A 22,257-nucleotide genomic window follows, 5' to 3' on the forward strand; every position below is an offset into this window, starting at 1 on the left:
ACTACAAACCTTCTAAATCTTCAGAAATGTTCGTCTGCCACTAAGCTGCTCCTCCAAGTCATCTGAGACCATCTCCGACAAACCGACAGCAACACACGAGCGCGCACGACTATAAAGTTAGTAAAATTTAATTAAATGTGGCTTTCTTTACTACTGCTTTAAAGGGGAAGTGTAGCTTGTTACACTATTTCTATCTTTGTATTGGATTATCTTCCGACAGTTCCAGAAGAAGTGTTTAGTGGATTACCCATTGATAGGTTCGCAGGACTTAGGTCTTGGAGTAGGAGTCGTCGAAAGTTCCGAACTAAGTAAAATCGACTGAGTTTTTCCTTGTGTTCTTTTCAGTTTAAATTTTTTTGTTTGATTTTTTTTAATTTTTAAAATAACTTTGTTTTCAAAAACACGTAATTTATCCCTCCTCTCACGTGCTCACGATCCAACATTTTGTATGTCTCACTTGTTCTTATATAAGAGAACTAGAGTACTTATCCTTCATTGATCAGACATTTTTTTTATTTTCAATATTATGTTAAATAATTTTATAGATCATTCATTACCTTGTTTCCCTAGGTACTTCTATATCTCTATTGGAATATCATATGGTTCAACGACTTTTTCATTGTGCATCTCATTTAAAGATTATTCTACCTTTGAAGTTTACATTCTATGATAAAAATTTAAATTTCTATGCTCATTTGACCTATTAAATTACCTAAGTTAAGTTGGTCACCTAAACGTTCATTAAAAAGTTGATGAAAATACCTCTTCTACCACTCTTTTATTTCTCCATTGTTTACTAGTACCCTATTACATTTATCTTTAATATATTTTATTTGAATAAGTTCTCTTTTCTTTCTTTCTCTCACGTTAGTTATTCTATAAATATCTTTTTCTCCTTCTTTTATATCTAATTTTTTATATAATCGTTCAAATTTTTTTTTTTTTTTGCTTCATTCACTACTTTCTTAGCTTTTTTTTCTTTGCTATTTTTTTTTTAAGTTTTCCTTATTCTTACAAATATATAATTTCTTATAAGATATTCATTTTTCCTTCACTTTCTCTTGTACTTTTTCATTCCACCATCAAAATTCCTTAATTAATGGTGCATGTTCCTTTGACTTACCGAGTACACTTTTAGCTAATATTTTCAACTTTGATACCATCTTATCCTATGTAGTATTAGAATCATCGTATATTTCACCTAATGCTTGTACTCCTACTTTCTCCTTAAATATATTTTGCTTCACTCTTTAACTTCCACCACTTAATTTTAGGAGTCGTATATATATTTTTTTCTATTAATACTATATTTGTGATGTATATCCAATACTACTAATATAAGTTTGGTAGTTAAGCTTTCTTCAAAGATGATCATACAATCTTTACAAATCTTTCTATCCTTTTTCTTAACCATAAGAAAGTCAATTTGCAATTTATCATTCTCACTTTTAAACGTGACTAAGTGTTCTTTTTTCTTAAAAAACGTATTAGCTAATATAACATCATATGCAATCGTAAAATCTAATATAATTTTTCCTTCCTCATTTCTAATTCCAAACTCATAACCTCATATACCCTCTCATATTCCTTATTTTTCACTCCAATATGCTCATTTAGATCACCTCTTATTAAAATCATTTCATTTGACGAAATGTTTTATAATATTTCATCTAAGTCATCTCAAAATTTTGATTTGGTAGTCTCATCTAATTCTATTTGCGGTGCATATATGCTAATTATGTTCATAGTTTCTTTTACCACTATTATCTTAAGGGCTATAATTCTTTTCTAACTAACCTACAACTTCACCCTTTAACGAACTATCTACAACAATACTTATTTCATTTCTTGCTTGACTCTTTCCTATGTATCATAATTTAAAACCTGAATTCTTTATTAGTTTTACCTTCTCGCCTACCTTTTTTATCTTTTGTACATACAAAATACTAATTCTTTTTCTGATCATCATGTATATCACCTCCATTGATTTACTAGTGAGAGTCCCTATATTCTATGTTCTAAATTTAAAACTATTAATGTTTCTATCATATTTATTTTTATCTAACTTGATCCTATCCGAGTGCTGAGCTGATGGTCGCTGTGGACGTGGCGCTCTCGTTGACTCTGTGTGGCCCTCTGAGTGACGTAGCTCTCCGACGATGACCTGCAAGCACAAAATCGAGTCGGGAAGGGGATCTCGGCGGCGGTCCTCCGACGCTCAAGTCAGCTCCCGGCGACAAGAAATTGAAAGAGAGTGACGAGAACTGTAGATACAGTGGTGATAGTGCATACCTCTGTTGAAGTCTCGGGGTCTTTATATAGGGCTCCCTGAAGGTGCGTGCACGTTTATCGAGACATGCATATTTCTCAAAGCATACCTGTAACGAGTGTGTCAAAAAAGCGTGTCTGACATCATATCTGACGTGGTAGTGGAAACTTCCGTCGTACGATTCTCTGTCTGATCCGGCCACCTACCATGCTGCCTGTCGACGACACTTGTCTCAAGGAAGATAGAGTTACCTGCCCCCTTTGTCTCATACTAAGCAGGACGGAAGAACCGCTCGGCTAACGTCGCGATTGGTCGAGCGGAACATCTGCTCAGCCAATCATACGAAGGCTCTGGCGCTGCTCATACGAAGGGGAAAACACGACCGAGCGGGACATTTGCTCAGCCAATCATACGAAGGCCTTGGTGTTGCTCGTACGAACAAGAAAACCTCGATGGCCATAGTTCCCGTTCGGTTGAGATGAAAACCGCTCAGCCTTCGTCTCCTGTTGTTAAGCCGAGCTAGTCACTCGCCGGACGTCAAGAGCTCGGACCCGAATCGAGCCGAGATGTCGAGATGCCAAGTCGGCTTTCCGCCAATCAAGGAGGTAATTTGCCCGATCAAGCGCCTACAAGGTATTGATCACACCCCACCCACCCCCACCCCCACCCCCACCCCCACCCCCCCCCCCCCAAGTCCAAGATGGATATTGAAGTTGGCAATAACAAATGAAACATGAATAGTTGGAAAAGTTGAATTTATTAAACTGGAAAATATAAAGAATATATATATATATAAAAACCATCCTAAACGGTCAAGATAAACACAACTTGCTAATGATGTACAATGCACCCGCTGAAGACACTTTTCAGTGAAATCCACATGATTCAAGCAATTACACTAAGAATATCACACTCTGTACATAGCAATTTTGTAGCAAAGTTGCAGTCTTTACATTGGCTCAGAACTGTTAGCTAAATTGACATCTGGAAAGGAATAAAAAAATGAATTATAAACATTTGTGATTCCCTTGTTCTGTTGTTTTAACTTTTATCTGCAATTTAATCTAAAGGACAAAGGACTCCCAAGTGTAAGTCTGTTACTGCAATTTGTCCGTGAGTCATTTTGCTTTGGCTTTAGAAGATGTACCGACATAAACACATATATGAAGAAAATAGTCAGGATTCTTCAGGTTATTAACCACCCAAGCGAACGGTATATCCAGATCTGGTTCAATCCCTTGAATGCGTACTAGTGTACCTTTATTTGGTCCTTGTCTTCCAAAGGTTGATTCTTCTACTAAATCATTTTTCATACTAGTGGTTTCTAAATCTCTGTATGCAGAATCAGCTTCCTCGGTTCCATCAAGTTCATTAGCATTAGTAGATGCTTCTTCACTAAAGATTTCTCGAAGTATATTTCTCATCGCATGCTTCAGTGTCATGTAATTGCCTGCATCATTAAACAGTTTATGACAATGCAATTATACATCTCATTACTAATAGTCTAGAATCAAAATTATTTCCAGAATACCAACATGAGCAAACCATTTGGGATAAAACCCAAATGCTAGAAACCGACATATGGACAGTTACTGATTTTACAGTTATTGTGGTCCTTGGAAGGGTTATTGTTACTACTATAGGAAAAAAAGATACTTCTCTAGTCAACTCGAGAAAGATAATACCATATGAAGTGATGTGTTGATTAATAAATTAATCAAACATGAATGCATATGCTTTAATGAAGGAAAAACTAATGGATTTAGTGTTAAAACACCTTAGAATTATTTACACACCTCCTTCCTTGTGGAACTCAATTGCTCTGTTTATATAGGAAACACTGTCCCAATTATCAAGCGTCTGCACATCTTCTAAATATTCAAGATCTTGATCAACATTCCGAACATATAATCTTACAGGAAGTCTGCCTGAGAACAGATGTGATTAGTGTGAGAATATAATTTGAATTTACTGGTTGCATTTTTGCCAAAACTTCCAATTTCAAAAATTACATAGATCAGCTTTTTGTAAGTATGATTGTAGGCCAACAACAGTCCCAAATTAACCTCATGCTAATTACCAACTCAATTCCACATTACTAACGTTTCCAAATTCCTAATCCACATCGATGGGAAAAAGGCAGTGTTTACCTTCCTAATTCCTAATGTGCATCAACTGGAAAAGGTAGTTTGTGTTGTAAGATCATTCAGGTCTATGTTCGTTAACAAGCTAGTTAATTCAGACCCTACCAATTGGCCACAGTTGTAGCACTAATAGGAAACTCATGTATATAGTTTTAGTCCTATTTAAACTTTATGATTCAACTACATCTAGCATAATACATTATAAAATAGTATATAAGATAGCCAACTTTTTTATCAGTAAACATTATGACATTAGCAAGTACAGAAATTAATTTCCAAGCTTGTTTTCGTACTAATTTGGCCCCTTGAGTTCTTAATGCTAACAACCGAACAGAAAAAATAGAACAAGAGAAGAGGCTCTTTTTGCTAGAATGATAGAAGCCATGTATATATAAGTTGTGAGGAAATTTGAATCTATGAAATTGGCATGCTGGAGGATAATATTCTTGCTCAACAATAAATCTGAACAGATGGAATTGAAAAGTTCAGCAAAATGGTAAATACTTTACAGTTTGTTCAAAATGCCGTGGGGAATACTCAAATAAGCATTTGATATATAAACTATATCAATTGCAAATGGAAGATAACCATCAAATTTCAAACATGAATTATCTACTACAATCCAAAGATATAAAATTGATGATAAGAGGAAAAAACAGAGATACTTGGTCTATTAGATCCAACAATTTCTGGTTCATCAGTAGCTTGCCGTGATTGCATAGATGATGCCCTATTAAGAATGCAATCTTCACCAACAGGTCCAAGCTTAAGTCTGGATGAGATTCGATGATAACCATCCATGTCACCTGGTAACCAATTTTGTTACCACTTTTGTTAGTGCCCAGCACCACTGTAGGTGTGGGGGTATAGAGATGGATACACAAAAAAAACAAGAGATTGGACAACAGCATTCATATGCATCAACCTATATTCACATATTACATAAGGATAGATGCAGGCAATCAAGTAATCTGGAAGTGACTGATAAATGGCTCATGTTTATATCACCATCCCAAACCAAAGTTATTCAACTATCCAGTTAAATGTAATGTTACAAACAAGAAAATTGTACGAGTATCAGTTGAAATGCTCATATACCTTTTATCAACGACTGCCAAAGGTCAAACTGATCTGCTTGTGGCATATTCATGATACTTTTACTGTTTCCATTGATGACATAGGCAGCCTATAGATAAAGATGTTATATAAAACATCACCTATAAATTAAAGATGTTATGTAAAACATCAACATAAACATATAATTTTTCTTTTGATTCGTTTCAAACTTATAATTTTATTGCAATCTACTTTTATAAATTTCTATAATCACTTATGAAGATTGGCGAAGGGGCGCCTTGGCGCAACGGTAGAGTTGTTGCTTTGTGACCAAAAGGTCACAGGTTTAAATCCTGGAAACAACCTCTTGCAAAAAGCAGGGTAAGGCTACGTAGAATGGATCCTTCCCCAGGACCCCGCATAGCGGGAGCTTCATGCACCGGGCTGCCCCTAAACTTATGAAGATTGGTAATTTTACGACAATGATGCTACTAATTTTACCCTTTTTTTTTTTGGATAGAAAGTAAGAAGCAAGGTTTTAAGAAACATTGTAGCCAATATGCACCATGGTCGACCCACCATATAGCATATATGAAATACAAGAGAGCATTTGCAAGGGCATATGCAATCAGTTAATATATATAGTTATGCACAATAAAATATCTTAATTAACATATCATATGCTTACTTATACAAAAAATAATTATATGTCAATCATTCAATATGAAACACGTTTAACAACCAATATTAATCAACAATGTAAAGGCATCATTATAAAAATAGCATGCATATATTAGCTAAAGTGTTCATTTGCAACTAAGTGCTTAAGACTTACAAGTTAAAAGATACCAAATAAGATAGCTTGGGTTTTAAGTTATTTTGATTCAGTCTCATATCACACATACTCTGAATATGTGCCCAACCACCAAAAGGGAATTCACACACCCAATATGTTGTGCAAATCCTTTCCAGAATCGGTCAAGCAACTACATATTGTGATCTAGCCAACCACTTTTTAAAACCATATGAAATGCAAAAGCAAATATGGAGCCAGCATGTAAAATCTTAAAAGTCATACCTCTTTTAGTGAATTAATGTAACTCCATTTCACAGTTTCTTCACCTTCACAAGGTGTCAAAACTTCTCCTGGATATCCTCTAAAATGAACCTGTGAATATATTACACCATTTAGAGGATACACTGGTTAATAATTCCTTTACAAATAAGATTATTGCTAGTCCTTAAGGTTCCATAAAATGGAAAGTGTCATATGCAGTTCAGACATATTTATACTGCATTATAATACAAAACAAAGAAACTATTCTGTGAAAAAGGATGAGAAAACAAATAACACAGGATCCATATATGAATTGGCAATTAAAAAACAATTTCAAGCAATTTTTAATTACACATCAAAGATATCTAACCATCAACTTAAGTCTTCTAAAACCAACTTCTAAACACTCTGAATTATAAGCATGATAATGAAATACATATTTGGCACTTGACAATGACACAACAAAAACACAGATGCAAAAAGCAAAATTTTGAAAACCATGGTTCAGCATAACTTTAGACATTGCATTCAATGAATATACTTTTCCTATATAGTTATAAATGCACACTAACACATATACATTAGTAACAATTTATGCTTATCATTTAAATCAGAAATTCTTGATTATAATTGAGAATTGTAGGGGCTTCTTCAGACATAATAAGTCAAAGGTCCAGCAGTAAAAACACTATAGTAGTCTTTCTTCTGTATAACAAACCTCCTCTAAACAAAAAGTTGTATTTTAATATGTTAAGGCAGCTTGTTCCCAAAATTTAAGGAGGTTAAGGGTAGGGTGCATTATATTTAGGATGTGATGGTAATATTTTTAACCATTTTACATTATATTGTTTGCTGGTGGCAGCAGCTCTATCCTTTTAATGCTGATTAATTGCTTATATCATCAGATGATATAGAGTGACTCACATAATAAGCTTTCGAGACAAATAGCTAGGTTTCTTAAAGTGAGTAGTTATATTTAATCAATAATCATTACCTTTGGCGACTGATCTCTGTAATCCAAACAGTCATGAAACTCCAACAAGATCTTAAGACAAACATTCAAATAATATGGCCTAGATAATGCATTGTTTGACAAAAATTCACTGAGTTTACATATATTAATTAATATTACTTTCTCTAGTAATTGGTACTCATATAAAATCTTATATCTCCAAGAAACTTTTTTTACTAACAAATCATGCTCCAAAAAAGAGTTTTTGGGGCCTATGTTTTAAATGTTATTTGCTCTAGATCAAATTGTAGTTATCTAAAAAGCAGCATATCACACAAGAAATAATTATAAAAATGTGACGAATTACCCTTTCATACTAGTGTCTTGCAATTGCATATAAAGTTTTGGTTGGCATAAGCAGCCATAGATAATACAGGAATTCTAATATAAGAATCTGGAACATAACAAAAAATGCCCCACAACTAAAAACAACTAACAAGAATACAAAATGACTAAATGGAAATACATCTATTAGTAAGTATACATGCTTAATACTTGTACTCACTTATTCAATCTGTTTCCTTATTCAAAAGTTGACAATATAACCTTTTTAACTGACAATGAAACTTTTTAGTGAAATGAATATCTGATGGAGCCTATTTCTGGACTATACATTATACAAATCATGCAAACTATACATAAGAATGAGACTGAAGCATCTATATCATTCTATGAAAACTATGATATAAATATTTCAATTCCTTTGAGTAGAACAAACATCAAGTGAATCTCTTGAAAAGTACAAAATAAATAACTTGACAACAAGCCATACAGTAAGAACACAAATCATGTAAGTTTAATAAAAAGATCATACAACAACAAAAGATCATACAACAAAAAAAAAACATTTTCAATGTGAGTGAGACTGATACAGCACCGTCCCCTACCGTTAGATTCCATGGTCTTTCTGGTTCCGCGCATAAAAGATCAAACAGAACTCCTAATGGTACATACCTATTATAGATGCATAAGTACACGTGAGACTTCAACAAAAATACAAATCCACATTCTATCAAATTCTACACTACAGCGATTAAAGACATACCACTTGAGAGGCAACCCTTTGTAGTCAAACCAAACAGTATCTTCGCCTGGAGGAAGTGCACCACTAAAATAAGGCTTTATGATCGGCACCAGCAGAGGCAGATACCCAATACGGGGTCCCAACACCTGAAATTGTAACATAAAAAATGAAATTTGTGCATAAACATCCAGTTTTACTATCAAGACAATGATCGAAACGAGGGTGGAAAAGAAAACTGAACTAACAAAACCAGTACTCAGCCCATAGAATCAAAGGCTGCACTTTTGAGCCGAAGACCTTGTTTTTAGTCAAGGCATAGATTTCAAGCATACAAAATACCGTAAGACGCGATAGAGGGAAAGAGATCTAATCTAAGAAGGAGAGAGAGGGGATACGGTTTTGGTACCAGCGCGGGCGGCGGCGGCGGCAGTGTGGTGACGTCAGATTCGTGGAGATGGATTTGGAGAGGAATGGCTCCTTCCCACACATACTTCATCGCCTCCTCCGAGCACAGCTCCATCGCTTTGCTCCTGTCGTAACCTCTCCCCTCCTCTCCTCTCCTCTTTGCTTCCTCGTTCCGATTTTCCTCTTGATCTAATTAATTATTGAATTAAACAAGCCCAAAAAATTTGAATTGGGCTTGAGCGTACACGGAGCGGCCCATTAACCTTTCAACCAGGTCAACGATCCGAGCTGAAAAAATAAATAAATCACAATCGTTAGTTCTGAATCGTACGGTCAAATAAGAGCTACCCACGGATCGCCGATGTCACTCTTCTCCAATTCCCGACCTTCTATATAAATTCCCTCCGCCCATGCCTTTCTCGCTTGCATCCAAATCGTACTCCAAAATCCCTTCTTTCACCTCCATCTCCTTGCGTTCTTCGACTCTCGCGACATGTCCGGCCGCGGAAAGGGAGGCAAGGGGCTCGGCAAGGGCGGCGCGAAGCGCCACCGTAAGGTTCTCCGCGACAACATCCAGGGCATCACGAAACCTGCAATACGCCGCCTCGCCCGCCGCGGCGGCGTTAAGCGCATCAGCGGCCTCATCTACGAGGAGACTCGAGGCGTGCTCAAGATCTTCCTTGAAAACGTTATCCGCGACGCCGTCACGTATACGGAGCACGCCCGCAGGAAGACAGTCACTGCCATGGATGTCGTCTACGCCCTGAAGCGCCAGGGCCGCACGCTATACGGCTTTGGCGGCTGAGATGGCACAAATTCTCTAATTCCAATGTGGCGTTTTCTGCTTAGTGCTCTTGGCCGGTGGAGTCTGAAACCTCCATTTTTAACGGTGTGGCTTCTTAGCTTTGTGGTAGTTGTAATTTAGTGTTTTTATGCGTTTTTATTATCAAGAATTACTTGTTGAACAAATAGCAACTCTTTGTGCTTCTTGCATCGGTGAAATGGAAATATATGTTAATCTGGAACATATATATCTGAAATGGAAATACAAGCTAACAATTCACCGAAAAACTGATGATATCTCTTGATCCGCAACCCAAATGCAATATTTTTACTACAATCAATAGCAGTCGATGTCACAACGAGAATAGATGTTAATCTGTAACAAATGATCTTTAACATTGCTGCCTTCCTTCTAAGCACATTGGCAAATTTGCCCAGGGCCTTGGAATCGACGAGTTACTCAAAAAAAAAAACTTTTGCACAAACAAGAATCTTCCCCTACAAAACCACTAGGAGATAAGCACAATGCCAATTACACTCACGCGCAATGGCACCACGAATAATTGTAACAAACTCAAGACGAACTGGACATCAACAAATTTGCAATATCAAACTAGATCACTTCGTTATGCGAGCCAAACCGTTCTTCCATTCACATAATAGCAAACATAAAACGATCCACAAAAAGAGAAAATATTGCTTAAGTACAAGTTAGTAAAGACGATACAACATTTCAAAAGAGAGCTTGATATGCTAAGGTTGGTCCAAGTCCCACCCTTCCAGACAAGTGAAGCTCGAGCCAGACGTCCCCTACTCATCATCCTCTTCCTGATTTAAAAACAAAGAAATTCAGAACTAGTAAATGCAATTCGTATCATCTTTTTAAGAAATATACGACACCAGCTTATGACATCACAAACCTCTTCGCTTCCTTCGGCATCCTCGTCGTCGTCATGCACCTCAGACTTGGATTTGTCGGACTCGTCTTCTTCAGCAATAGCAGCAGGGCGACTTCCTCCCTGAGCCTATTAAATCATGCCGAGAACCAGTTGATTGAATTTTAAATTTATACACAAATTCAATTGATACGCATACCTCATTCTTGTTGTATGTTGCTATTTTCTTAGTGTACTCCGCCTTCAATTTGGCTGCCTTGGTAACGTAAGGAGCCTTATCCTGCAGTACAAACAGAATATTACATTTCGATTGATATTAAATCAACGGCACGTCGAATAAAATGAGGATAAAAAAAAGCTATTATGAATAGCTTACTTCCTCAGACAGAGATTTCCATTTATCGCCACCAGCTTTACCGACCTATTTACATCAAAATATTTTAATTTAATAAATGAGAATCACGCGCACATAAGAACGCACACGCAAAAAAGGAAGAGAAAATAAGCATGTTGAACTCTATACAGCTGAAAGAGAAATCTTACCACGGCCACGGATTTATTGTTAGGATGCTTTTCTTTAAAAGTTTTTCTGAACTCTTCCCTGCCGATCCAAGTTTGAAACAAGGTGATAAAATCAAATAAAATATAGACCCAAATAAAACATGCAATCTCACATAAAGACGAAGAAGGCGCTAGGGGGCCGCTTAGGCTTGTTGGGATCCTTCTCAGCCTTGGTGTTCCTCGGCTTCTTACTCGCTCGCTCCGATCCCTTCTTGACAGCAAGCCTTTAAAACAAACAGAAACATCAGATCACAAAACCTAGAAAATACAGGTTAGAGCATATCGCAAAACCTAGAACCATAGGGATGACTAATGGCCTAATCTAGTAAGCAAAAATCGATTAGAGATCCGCACTTGCTGTCAGCCTTCTTCGGTGCATCCGCCTTCGATTTCCCCCGTTTCATGGCGAGACCTGGCAAAAAACAAACGATCAGATGATCCACGAAGCCCTCAGGAAATGAAGATGAAGAAACAAAACAATCGGCGAGGAGAAGATCGAGAAAACTCACCTCGAGAGCAGGATTTCGCAGAGACGACCGACACAAGCAGCAAAGCGATGAAGATAAGCGATGGAAAAGGGGGGACGTAGGGGAGGCGGGTTAATAAAGCAAGTGCGGCGGTGTAGGTTGTGTTAAGCAGGGAATCGCGATCGGACGGCTGAGGCGGGTTGATGCGTGTTTTGGAGGGTGATATTTTGGTGTACAGATCAGCGATCCGCGTGATCTCTGCCAATTGGCGGCTCAGATAGCTCCATATCGGAGATAGCCGTTAGAACGCGACGCAACGAATTCACTTCTGGCGGCACGCGGTGGATCATTTTGAAAGGATATTTCCAACATTGTTAAATTACACAACAAAATCAAAAAATAGGTCTCTAATTTTTTTTATAAATTTTTATCAGACCATTAGATAAGTTTATAAAATTATCAAATCATACCAGATAATTTTAAAATTATTAAATTATATATCTATTTTTTATTTTATCATTATCAGTTAGACTGATATTTTTAATAAGTTGAATCGATTTATATCAAAACAACAGAAATCCGAATAAACCAGTCAATTAATTTTTTTTTAAAATTAATTAATTTATGTTCAAAAAATTTAAAAATTTATTATTCTTAATATATTAGATGAAATTAAAGTTTAAAGACATAAATATAATCAGAAAAATTAGCTGAACACCTAAAATCTAATTTTATATCAATCTGAAATTGTTTAATCCATCAATCTTATTTTTTTAACATGAATTAAAATTTATAAATATATTTATATTCAAAAATAAAATTATTACTCTCAATATATTTAGTCAAATTGGTATTTAAAGACATGAATATAATCAGAGGTAAATAAACATATAATAACTAGTTTCATATCGATCTAAGATTATTTGATCCATTAATAAATTTTGAATAAAATTGATTAATAAACCAAATATTAAATTGACGTTTGAGAACATAAATATAATTAAAAGAAATAATTCACCATGTAAAAATTAATTTTATATTAATACAAGATCATTTAGTCTATTAATCAAAATGTTAATAGACTAATAAACTGTAATAGAGTGCTCCCGAAAAATAAATATTTCTATATCTTAGCATACGTCTATATCTCTAGCATGTGTCTATATGTTAGCATCCAAAAAAATAATTTGCACATAGGGCTCCTGTATTGTTCATGTTCATAGCTTCTTAGACTAATAATCTTATTCGAAATCAGAGTTAGACGAATCATCGGGTGAAGTGGATGGAATGTTGAATGAATTATGATATCCTTGAGAGAGGGGGGTATGCTGAGATGACTTCTATATTGACCAAGTCGTCAAAAATCCTCTAGTCAATGCTATCTGTAGCTAGCTATCGGGTTACCTCGGTCCCTAGTACCCCAATACTCGAGGCAGATCCAGCGAATATATAAATAACAAACTAAAACATAAAATAATGAAATGTGTATAGGATAAAAATGGAGAACGTATCCTGGCTCAGGGGGCGTCCTCAGGTGGATCGATGAGCTGATCGGGACGCTGCTCGAGTTATCGTGACCTGGAAGTGTAGATGACTCTGAACAAGATGCAGAGCTAGATCTGATGACGCGAAGTCGGACACGGTGGCACGAAACCGGATTCGACCTCGACACGCAGACCTGGATATGACATCGACACGTAAGTCGAGATATGTCATCGGCATGCGGACCGAGATATAACAACATGAAGTCTAGACACAAAGCATACAGTCTGAGAATACAACTGCGGCTCGCAGGCCGAAACATAATAAACCACAGGGAGCCAAATCAGCGACTAGATATCATAGGACGACAGCAACTAGCTATGGTAAGAAGTCGACGACCCAGAGTGTAAAGGAAGCAATCCTGGCGTTGGATTGAGTCGAGATTGACTGGCAGCAACCACTAGAGGACAACGTCGACAACTGGGGTGCCAACAGCAGAGGTGAGGAGGTGGCAGTGTCTGTGGCGGAGGCCTGGTCTACAGCGAGAGCTGTGAGGTCGGTCGGTGGAGAGCACATTGTGAAGGAGATTGTAGGATAGAAAAAATTTAGATATCTCCATAATAATATGATATTGTCCACTTTGGCCCTAAGCCCTCATAGTTTTTCTCTTGAGCTCTATCCAAAATGTCTCATACCAATGGAGATATCTTTTTCTTATAAACTCATGATATGTTTACAACCTTACAACCCCAAGAATCCCCCCCCCTCAAACAAAAGACCACAAGATCCCCCTTAAGCATCGGGTCACTCTTGACCTACTAAGGGCCTCCCCTCGAGTATCGAGTTACTCTTGACTTGCTCAGGATCTCCCTCAAGTATCGGGTCACTCTTGACCTGCTCAAGGTCTCTCCTACTTCGTTCAAGGTTTCACCCACATGGTTCGATCTTGGATCATGGCTCTAGCTCGTGCTTCTTTAGACGGTTAGTCCGGTGAAGAGCGACCTCGCTCGGATACCAATTGTAGGATCGAAAAGAATTTAGATATCTTCATAATGGTATGATTTGCCCACTTTGGACCTAAGCCCTCATGGTTTTGCTTTTGGGCTCTACCCAAAAGGCCTCATATCAATAAAGATATCTTTTTCTTATAAACTCATGATCTTTCCCATGTGTTTTCAATGTAGGACTATGTTTGCAACCTTGCAACACCAACAAAGATGACGGAGAGCATCGGTGGCCAACCGCTAACGGCCGAGAGGCCACCGGCGAGTAGCTAGAGACGCCAAAAAGGAGGGGAACCGGGCTGGGTGGCGCCAATGCGGAGAGGGAGAGGCAACACGATGGCCCCATTAAGGGTTGGCTGTTGCGGCGAGGAAGAAAGGAGAATGGAGGAACGAGCTAGCCGTGGTCGACGGCGTGTGTGGCTACGATGCGAAAGCCATAGAGTGCGACAGCAACACCCTTGGCCTGGAGTGGGTCGTGGGTGGCCTGCGGATGGCCGGCGAAGGCAACGTCGCTGGAGGCGACGACGTCTCGTGAGAGAGAGAAGAGGAGGAGAGACCGATATAACGCCCGACGGTGGGCTACGTGAGGAGGGTGGTACCGGTGTGAGTCAGGCGGAGGAGACAATGAAGAAGCCGGAGAAGAGGAGGCTATCACAGTCCCCTCCTTCCTATGATGCGGTAGTCGCAATGGATAAAAAATGAAGCCACAAAACCCCCTCAAAAGCCCTATCTAGAAATTGACCAAAATACCCCTCCTCCTTCCCCTAATTCCTTTAGGGTTCTTAAGACATATCTACATCACAAGCTTCCCCTTCGAGTCTAGTCGAAAGAGGCGCAAGTTTGACTGATTAGACCAAGCCAAACATAAAGCAGATTCGATCCTGAATACAGAATCAAATCGATGGGCGTGTCGTATAATGTCGAACAAGTAGTTGCGAACGGCGAGCGCCTGACAGAGCGGCGAGAAAAACAAGGGCTGACTAAGCGGCGAAAAACAATGTCGAGCAGATGTCAAGCGAACGGAAGAATGCCAAGCGTGCGTAAAAAGCGAAAGATCGAGTAGTGCCGAGCAGGAGATAGAAGAAATGCCGAGCGGGAGGAAAGACGATGAGCTAGCGATGTCGAGCGCACGATTGAGAAAGTGCCAACCGGGCAAGCGAGAGAACGCTGAGCGGGTGGAAAGACAATAGACAAGCGATGTCGAGCGCGGAAATGAGAAAGTGCTGACCGGGCAAGCAAGAGAACGCTGAGCGGGTGGAAATAGGACGGACAAGCGAAGCCGAGCACACGACCGAGAAAATGCCGACCAGGCCCTAGAGATAATGTCGATCGGGTGGAATGAGAACGGGCGAGCGAAGCAGAATGCACGACCAAGAAAATGTCGACCGAAAAATCGAGAGAACGTCGATCGGGTAAAGAGATGCTAGGCGAGCGAAGCTGAGAGCAAGAACGAGAACATGTTGACCGAAAAATTGAGAGAACAACGATCGGGTATAGAGATGCTAGGCGAGCGGTGTCAAGTGCGCAACCGAGAAAATATCGACCGAGCAATAGTAAACTACGACCGAGCGTCCGAAAATTATCCACCATGTGATCGTGAAATGCGACCAGACAATAGGGAGAATGTTAACCGGGTCAAAAGACAATGGGCAAGCAGTGTCGAGTGCACGACTGAGAAAGTGCCAACCGGGCAAGCGAGAGAATTGAGCGGGTGGAAAGACAATGGGCAAGCGGTCGAGTGGTACCAGTGAGCGACCGAACAAACAGCCAAGCAATACTAATTGAGCGGCTACGAAGATGTCGACCGAGTGACAGAGACAATGTCGAGCGAAACCTAGAGGCGAATGGCAAATGAGAGTGAGACTCGTGAGCTGAGCTGGAACGAATCCTATGAACGGAGTGGGCATAGTGTTGGTGCGGTTAGCACTAACGGTCTAACTCAGATTTTGATGAATGACAAAGTAGGTTAAGTTAGTTTCATTGTGATCTAACACTTTAACTAAGTGTGCAGGAGAAGCCCAGACTAATCGACGGGCTGACCGGATGTCTTACACGAAGTCCAACTAGGTCAACGGGTAGACCTGATAGCTGGCACGAAGCCCAGACTGGTCGACAGGCTGACCGAATGTCTGGCACAAAGTCCATCTAGGTCGACGGGCTAACCTAATAGCTGGCACGAAATCCAGACTGGTCGACGGGCTGACCGGATGTCTGGCATAAAGTTCATCTAGGTCGATGGGCTGACCTGATAGCTGGCACGAAGTCCAGACGGATCGACGAGCTGACCGGACGTCTGACAGGTATGTTAAGGTAAGTCACTAGAGGGGAGTGACTTTGTGAGGACGCGTTCCCGGTTTGGGAACTTAGGCATCGATCCAACTTAAAATAATTTCGGACCTCTAAGTTGAGATCATGACTAGAATCCGGTCTCAGTGAGACAGAATCTAATTACTACTCTTCTTCTATTGTGCAAACTTCTATTTTGTATGGTAGTTTAAACTATTATTTTTGCCTAGGACTAACTCTTTCTTGCAAGAGAAAGACATTCTAGAGAAAGGTGGTCCGGGTGCCCGGAAGGCAAATCCCATCCTGACGTAGTTGTCGCACGTGGAGCTCATTGGTTGGCTAGGCTACATCATGGTCCAGACTCCCGGAAGGGATCCGGGCGCCCGGAGCCTCCTATATAAGGAGGGTGAGTCCTGAAGCAAAGAACAACAACGACATCTGCTCTACTGCGCTGTGCTCTTGCGATGCTGCCTCTCCGACAACCTGCGGCTCAAGTTCTGTTTATTGTTGTCGGTATTATTCATTTTTTTTTGTAGTTCTTGTACTCAAATTTGTAAATTTTCACGAACTATTAGTGATTGTCCAACGAAAGCACTCGACAAGTGTGAGCCTTGGAATAGGAGTCGACCAAGGTTCCGAACCAAGTAAATTGGTTTGTGTTAGCATTGTTTTACTTTTCATTTTTCCGCTGCATACTCGCTTAAAATTTCTCGATCGATATTCACCCCCCCCTCTATCGACTTTTACGATCTAACAAGTGGTATCAGAGTAGGTACCGCTCTGATTTGGTGCAACCACCAATCAGACAAGGTTTTTTTTTTTTAAAAAAAAAAGGAAATTAGGTATCATTTTTACTTAAAAGATATTCTTATGACTTTCGTTTTTTTCCCTCCAAAAATTATTTTTGAAAAAGTTATTTTTATTTTTTCACCATTGGTTAGTGTTAACAAAATATCGTGTTTAACAAAATTTGTAGTAATATTTTATTAATATTTTATTTTTTAAAAGCAAAATTATTTTTCTCATGAATATTTCTTTATCTCCCACATTGCTTACCCCAAGACAAAGTCTTGGAAATTATTTCTTGTCTATTTTTTTTTGCAAATATACCAATGTTAATACAAGAAGGACGGAGCATCCACGAACTATCATCATAGGATCAAAAAGATTTCAACTACTAGAGGCGAAGAATGGAATGGTTCTTAGGAAGCCTAAATTTCGATAATGTGTTGATATTGAGAAAACCTTCTCGGGACTCAGAATTGAACGAAAATGTAAGTAAACTTATTTGTAACATTTTATCTAACAATGTTTTATGTAGACTAGAAAAGTACAAAAATGCACATGAGATTTGGACTTAGTTGATCAAGCTACACGAAGAGTCATTAGAGCTAGAGGATCAAGTCAAAATAAAATCTGGACTCGAGTCAAATCTAATCAAAAAGCCTATTAAATTTGGGGTTGCATTCAAGGTTAGTAATATTTATCAAAATATCCCTACTAGTAGTAGTTTAAAAAATATGCATATTAATTTGGATATTTCTGAAAACATACGTGAAAATAGTGTATTTGATAATACATGCAAAACTACCCCTAGGATATTATCTGATAAAACAAATCTAATTAATTTAGAAAATTTGGAAAATCTGAAAATAATTAATAACTCTAAAAATTCAAATGATAACCGAATCAATTTGAATGATTCTACCTCTAAGAAAAATTCAACTAATAATATTAAAATAATTACTTTATATAAAAAATTAAATAAATTAATAAATTCAGAAAAGTTAAATATTAAAAATTTAAATTTAAACTTAAATAAATCTGAAAATTCAAATGATAATGATGACAATGTCAATATTGCTCTAGATAAAATTAATAAATTTCTTAATAAATTATTTAATAATCTAGACAATATCAATTTAGAAAATTCTATCCAAATCCAAGATAATTTAATTAACAAAAGATTAAATTTTAAAGATAAGACTAACATAATAAATTCAACTAATAATATAAACTTAAAAAACAAAGAAAATATAAGGATAAATTCAAACATTTCAATAAAACCAAAACCGAATTTAATATATTCAAAGTTAAACATTAAAGAAAATTCAAAATTAAATATTAAAGAATATTTAAAATTAACAATTAATAAAAAAAATTAAGGGATGGACCTTTAAAGAAATATAATTCAAACAGTTTAATCAATTCAAATTTAAAAACTAATAAAAACTTAAACACTAAAAATCTTAACTTAATAAAATTAAAATTAAAAGAAAATTTAAATATTAAATACACTCCTTTAAAGAAGAAAATTTTGACCAATTTAATTAATTCAAAATTAAAAATTTAAATTTAAATTATAAATTAAAAAAATCTTAAAATGAAAATCAATAATTTAGGGGAGACTCCAAACTAGTTGGCACCTCCAAAACTAACATACCCGGCAGGGTAACTAGGATTAATTTAAAAAGAGACTAAGTTTAACTTTACCTACGGTACTGGTGAAATTTTGGATGATAGTAAATTAAGGGAGCTCAGTTTATGCATGTCTATGAAGATATGACTTCGACCTGGTACATTTGGCTAAGTGGAACTAACTGAAGCTACCTCTTACGAATCCTAACTAGTTAGACCAAGATTTTGTACTAAGTTCAGTGGATAGGACTATTTAGAAAACCTCGAAATCATGGTTACACTAATGATATCCAAGTGACTCACCATAGCAAGAAGTTTATCCAAAGAATGTCTATTTGTTGAGCCTAAAGCTAAACTGAATCTAACACAAAGTTAAACCAAATCCTAAAAATTGAACTTAACTTCATCTCACAAAAATTATAGGTTTTCCTGACTGAAAACATAGATCGGGTGAAATGACTAAGGACTTCGAATAGAACCAAATCGAATCGAATCGAACCGAATCGAATCGAATCGAACCGAATCGAATCGAATCGAACCAAATTGAATCGAATCAAGTCGAACCAAATCAATTCGAATCGAACCAAATCGAATCAAACCAAATTAAATTAAATCTAATTAAATTAAATCTAATTTAATTAAGTTAAATCAAATCAAATTCAATTCAATTGAAAATTCAATTTATTTTAAAAATTATTTCAACTTAAAAAAAGTTAAAATAGATTTCAAAAATAATTTTTAACTTAAAATCTATTTTAACTTTAAAAAAAATATTTTAACTTAACAATTTATTTTAAAAAATATTTTAACTTAAAAATTCTGTTTTTTCTTAAAAAAAAACTTATTTTAAACTTTAAAATTATTTTATTTTATTTTTTTTTTAAATTAACTTAAAAAATTATTTTAAAAATTATTTTAACTTAAAAAAATTATTTTAACATAAACTATTTTTAAAATTATCTTAACTTAAAAATTTATTTTAAAATTATTTGAAAATATATTTTAAAAATTATATAAAAACTAAACTAATTTTTTTTTTAAAAAAAAAAAAACTAAAATTAAAAATCAAATTTAAGATTAACATACCAACAAATTAAATTAAATTTAAAATGTAATTAAATTAAACTAATTAAATTAAAATTAATTAAATTATGTTAAATTTAAAACCTAAAAATAACTTAAAACTTAAATTTAACCTTAAATTCAAACTTATTTTAAAACTTAGATTTAATTTAAAATTAAAGCTTAACTTAAAACTTAAAATTAAATCTTAAATTAAAAAATATATAAATTAAAACTAAAAATTAAAATTAAACTTAACCCTAAAATTTAATTTAAACTTACCTTAAATTAAAATAAAAAATTAACTAAAACTTAAATTAAATTAAGATTTAAATTTAAATTAAAAATCAACTTAACTAAAACTTAAAATTAACTAAAATAGATTTAAATAAAATAAAATAAAATTCAACTTAACTAAAAATTAAAATTAACTGAAATAAATTAAAATTAAATTAACTAAAAATCAACTTAACTAAAAATTAAATTAACTAAAGCTAAATTAAATTAAAATTCAAATTAAAATAAATTTAATTAGACTTGACCTTACATTAAAAGGTTAATTAAACCTTAACCTTAATTTAACTCAATCAATCTTAATTTCAATGTCAATCAAAATCTTAACTTTATTGTAATTAAATCATAATTTATCTTAATTAAAGATTTACCTAAATTGAACCTTAAAATTACTTAACCTGGTTTATTAACTTTAATAAATTTAAACTTCAAATTAATACTAACCTTAAAAATCCTACTTAAGTTAAATCTAATAAAAGGATGAAGTGAAATAAATAAAAAAACTATATTATAACTAAGACTTTCATTTAATCAATTAACTCAATCATTTAATACAAAATTTAAGCTGTTTTAATCAAATAAGTTTTGAATTGAGCTACTTAACTTATTATGGATTAATTTAAATAACTTTATTTATAAATAATAAACTTTATAAACATAAGTGTTACTAAATCCCCTAAAACACTTAGGTAGAAAAATGTATTAAGGTTTTGAAATTTAACATACCTAAACCTTAAGGTGTGTTTGGTTCAAGTCATCGTATATAACCTTGGTTATATGATTACTTAGTAATCATATAACCAAGGTTATGAGGAATAAAACATAACTTTAATCTTGTTTGGTTTAATTTAGGTAATGCTATAATCTAATTTAATATTTACTATATTACCCTTTATTGAATTTGATATTTAATTAATTTTTCAAAATTAAATTAAATTAATAATATTATTAATTAATAAATTGATAATATATGTAATAAATAAATATAATTGTTTTATAAATTTTTAAAAAGTTTATATATATATATATATAATTAAAATAAATTTAGACATTTATTAAAAAAATTATATCTTTCTCATTTTACTGTGCTTCTCTCCCATCGCTAATGTCGCCTCCTCTGCGCTAATGCCTCCTTCTCTCCCATCGCTAATGCCTTCTCCTCTGCGAATCGCTAGCGCGCCCTCCACGAACCGCCGACACCGTCCTCCTTGGATCGCTGCTCCCTCCTCTGCGAACCATCGGCACCATGCACCTTGGGCTACTGCTCCCGTCGTCGGTGTGCTGCCTCCTCTGCGAAGCGAACCAGTGGCACCGTCTCCCTCCTCCGTGAACCACCGGTGCCACCTCCGCTAACCATCAGTATCGTTCGCCTTGGGCCACCGCTGCCTCCTCCGCAAGCCGTCGGCACCGTGCACCTTGGGCCGTTGCTCCCTCCGCCGGCATGCCACCTCCTCCACGAACCGCCGACGCTATCTCCGTCTCCTTCCTCCGCAAACTGCTGGCACCTCCTTCGTGAACCGTCGGCACTGTGTGCCTTGGGTCGCTGCTCCCTCCTTCACGAACTATTCAGAGGAAAATCTTGAGCTTATGACTGCTGCTCTCTCCTCTGTGAGCCGTCGTCGTTGCTCCATCCCGACGATGGCCAGCCTCAGCCGCGTTTACTCCGCAGTGCTCGCCTGCTCGCAGTGCTCGCCTATTCGTAGTGCCCGCCTGCTCGCCATCACTGCTTGCTCGCCATCATTGCTGGCTGAGGATAATTTTGGAAGAAAATTGTTGTTAACCCCGAAATCGTTAAAAACCTAAGGTTTCCAAGGTTTTTTTATTCCGGGTTATATTCCCTGATTGCTGGCGGGGATGTTGTATTATCGGGAATCACTGATTACTTAAACCAAACAAAGTTATCCTTGATTACTTACCAAGGTTATCAGCGATAATCCCCAACCAAACACGCCCTTAGTGTTAATTTAAGAGGGAGAGATAAATTAATGAAGAGTAATAAATTCAGAGGGAGTATCAACTTTAGGAACTCAAAGAGAA

At 36.3% G+C, this 22,257-nt stretch overlaps 3 protein-coding genes across 4 annotated transcripts; 1 reads left to right on the forward strand and 2 right to left on the reverse strand.

Annotated features, from left to right (window-relative positions):
* Window positions 1-3,139: 3,139 nt before the first annotated feature.
* LOC122056182 (autophagy protein 5-like) lies at window positions 3,140-9,156 on the reverse strand. The gene is made up of 8 exons (XM_042618015.1): window positions 8,969-9,156; window positions 8,584-8,708; window positions 8,426-8,492; window positions 6,548-6,637; window positions 5,512-5,599; window positions 5,079-5,219; window positions 4,066-4,197; window positions 3,140-3,719 (listed from the first exon to the last, which is right to left on the reverse strand). The coding sequence occupies exons 1-8, from the start codon at window positions 9,080-9,082 to the stop codon at window positions 3,388-3,390; spliced, it is 1,089 nt and encodes a 362-aa protein (XP_042473949.1). The 5' UTR covers window positions 9,083-9,156; the 3' UTR covers window positions 3,140-3,387.
* A 237-nt stretch (window positions 9,157-9,393) lies between these two features.
* LOC122056184 (histone H4) lies at window positions 9,394-9,936 on the forward strand. The gene has a single exon (XM_042618018.1). It carries the CDS (start codon window positions 9,461-9,463, stop codon window positions 9,770-9,772), a length of 312 nt encoding a protein of 103 aa, XP_042473952.1. The 5' UTR covers window positions 9,394-9,460; the 3' UTR covers window positions 9,773-9,936.
* A 440-nt stretch (window positions 9,937-10,376) lies between these two features.
* On the reverse strand, window positions 10,377-11,866 carry LOC122056183 (HMG1/2-like protein). Of its 2 annotated transcripts, none has more exons than XM_042618017.1 (8): window positions 11,717-11,866; window positions 11,562-11,619; window positions 11,321-11,431; window positions 11,190-11,247; window positions 11,023-11,067; window positions 10,846-10,926; window positions 10,671-10,769; window positions 10,377-10,578 (listed from the first exon to the last, which is right to left on the reverse strand). In XM_042618017.1, exons 2-8 carry the CDS (start codon window positions 11,609-11,611, stop codon window positions 10,561-10,563), a joined length of 462 nt encoding a protein of 153 aa, XP_042473951.1. In that variant the 5' UTR covers window positions 11,612-11,619; window positions 11,717-11,866; the 3' UTR covers window positions 10,377-10,560. The 2 variants fall into 2 exon arrangements, with proteins under 2 accessions (XP_042473951.1, XP_042473950.1); XM_042618016.1 differs by having other exon boundaries at window positions 10,671-10,775; window positions 11,717-11,863.
* Between the last annotated feature and the right edge of the window lie 10,391 nt (window positions 11,867-22,257).

This window comes from Zingiber officinale, chromosome 3B (genome assembly GCF_018446385.1).
Source record: "Zingiber officinale cultivar Zhangliang chromosome 3B, Zo_v1.1, whole genome shotgun sequence".
NCBI lineage: Eukaryota > Viridiplantae > Streptophyta > Magnoliopsida > Zingiberales > Zingiberaceae > Zingiber > Zingiber officinale.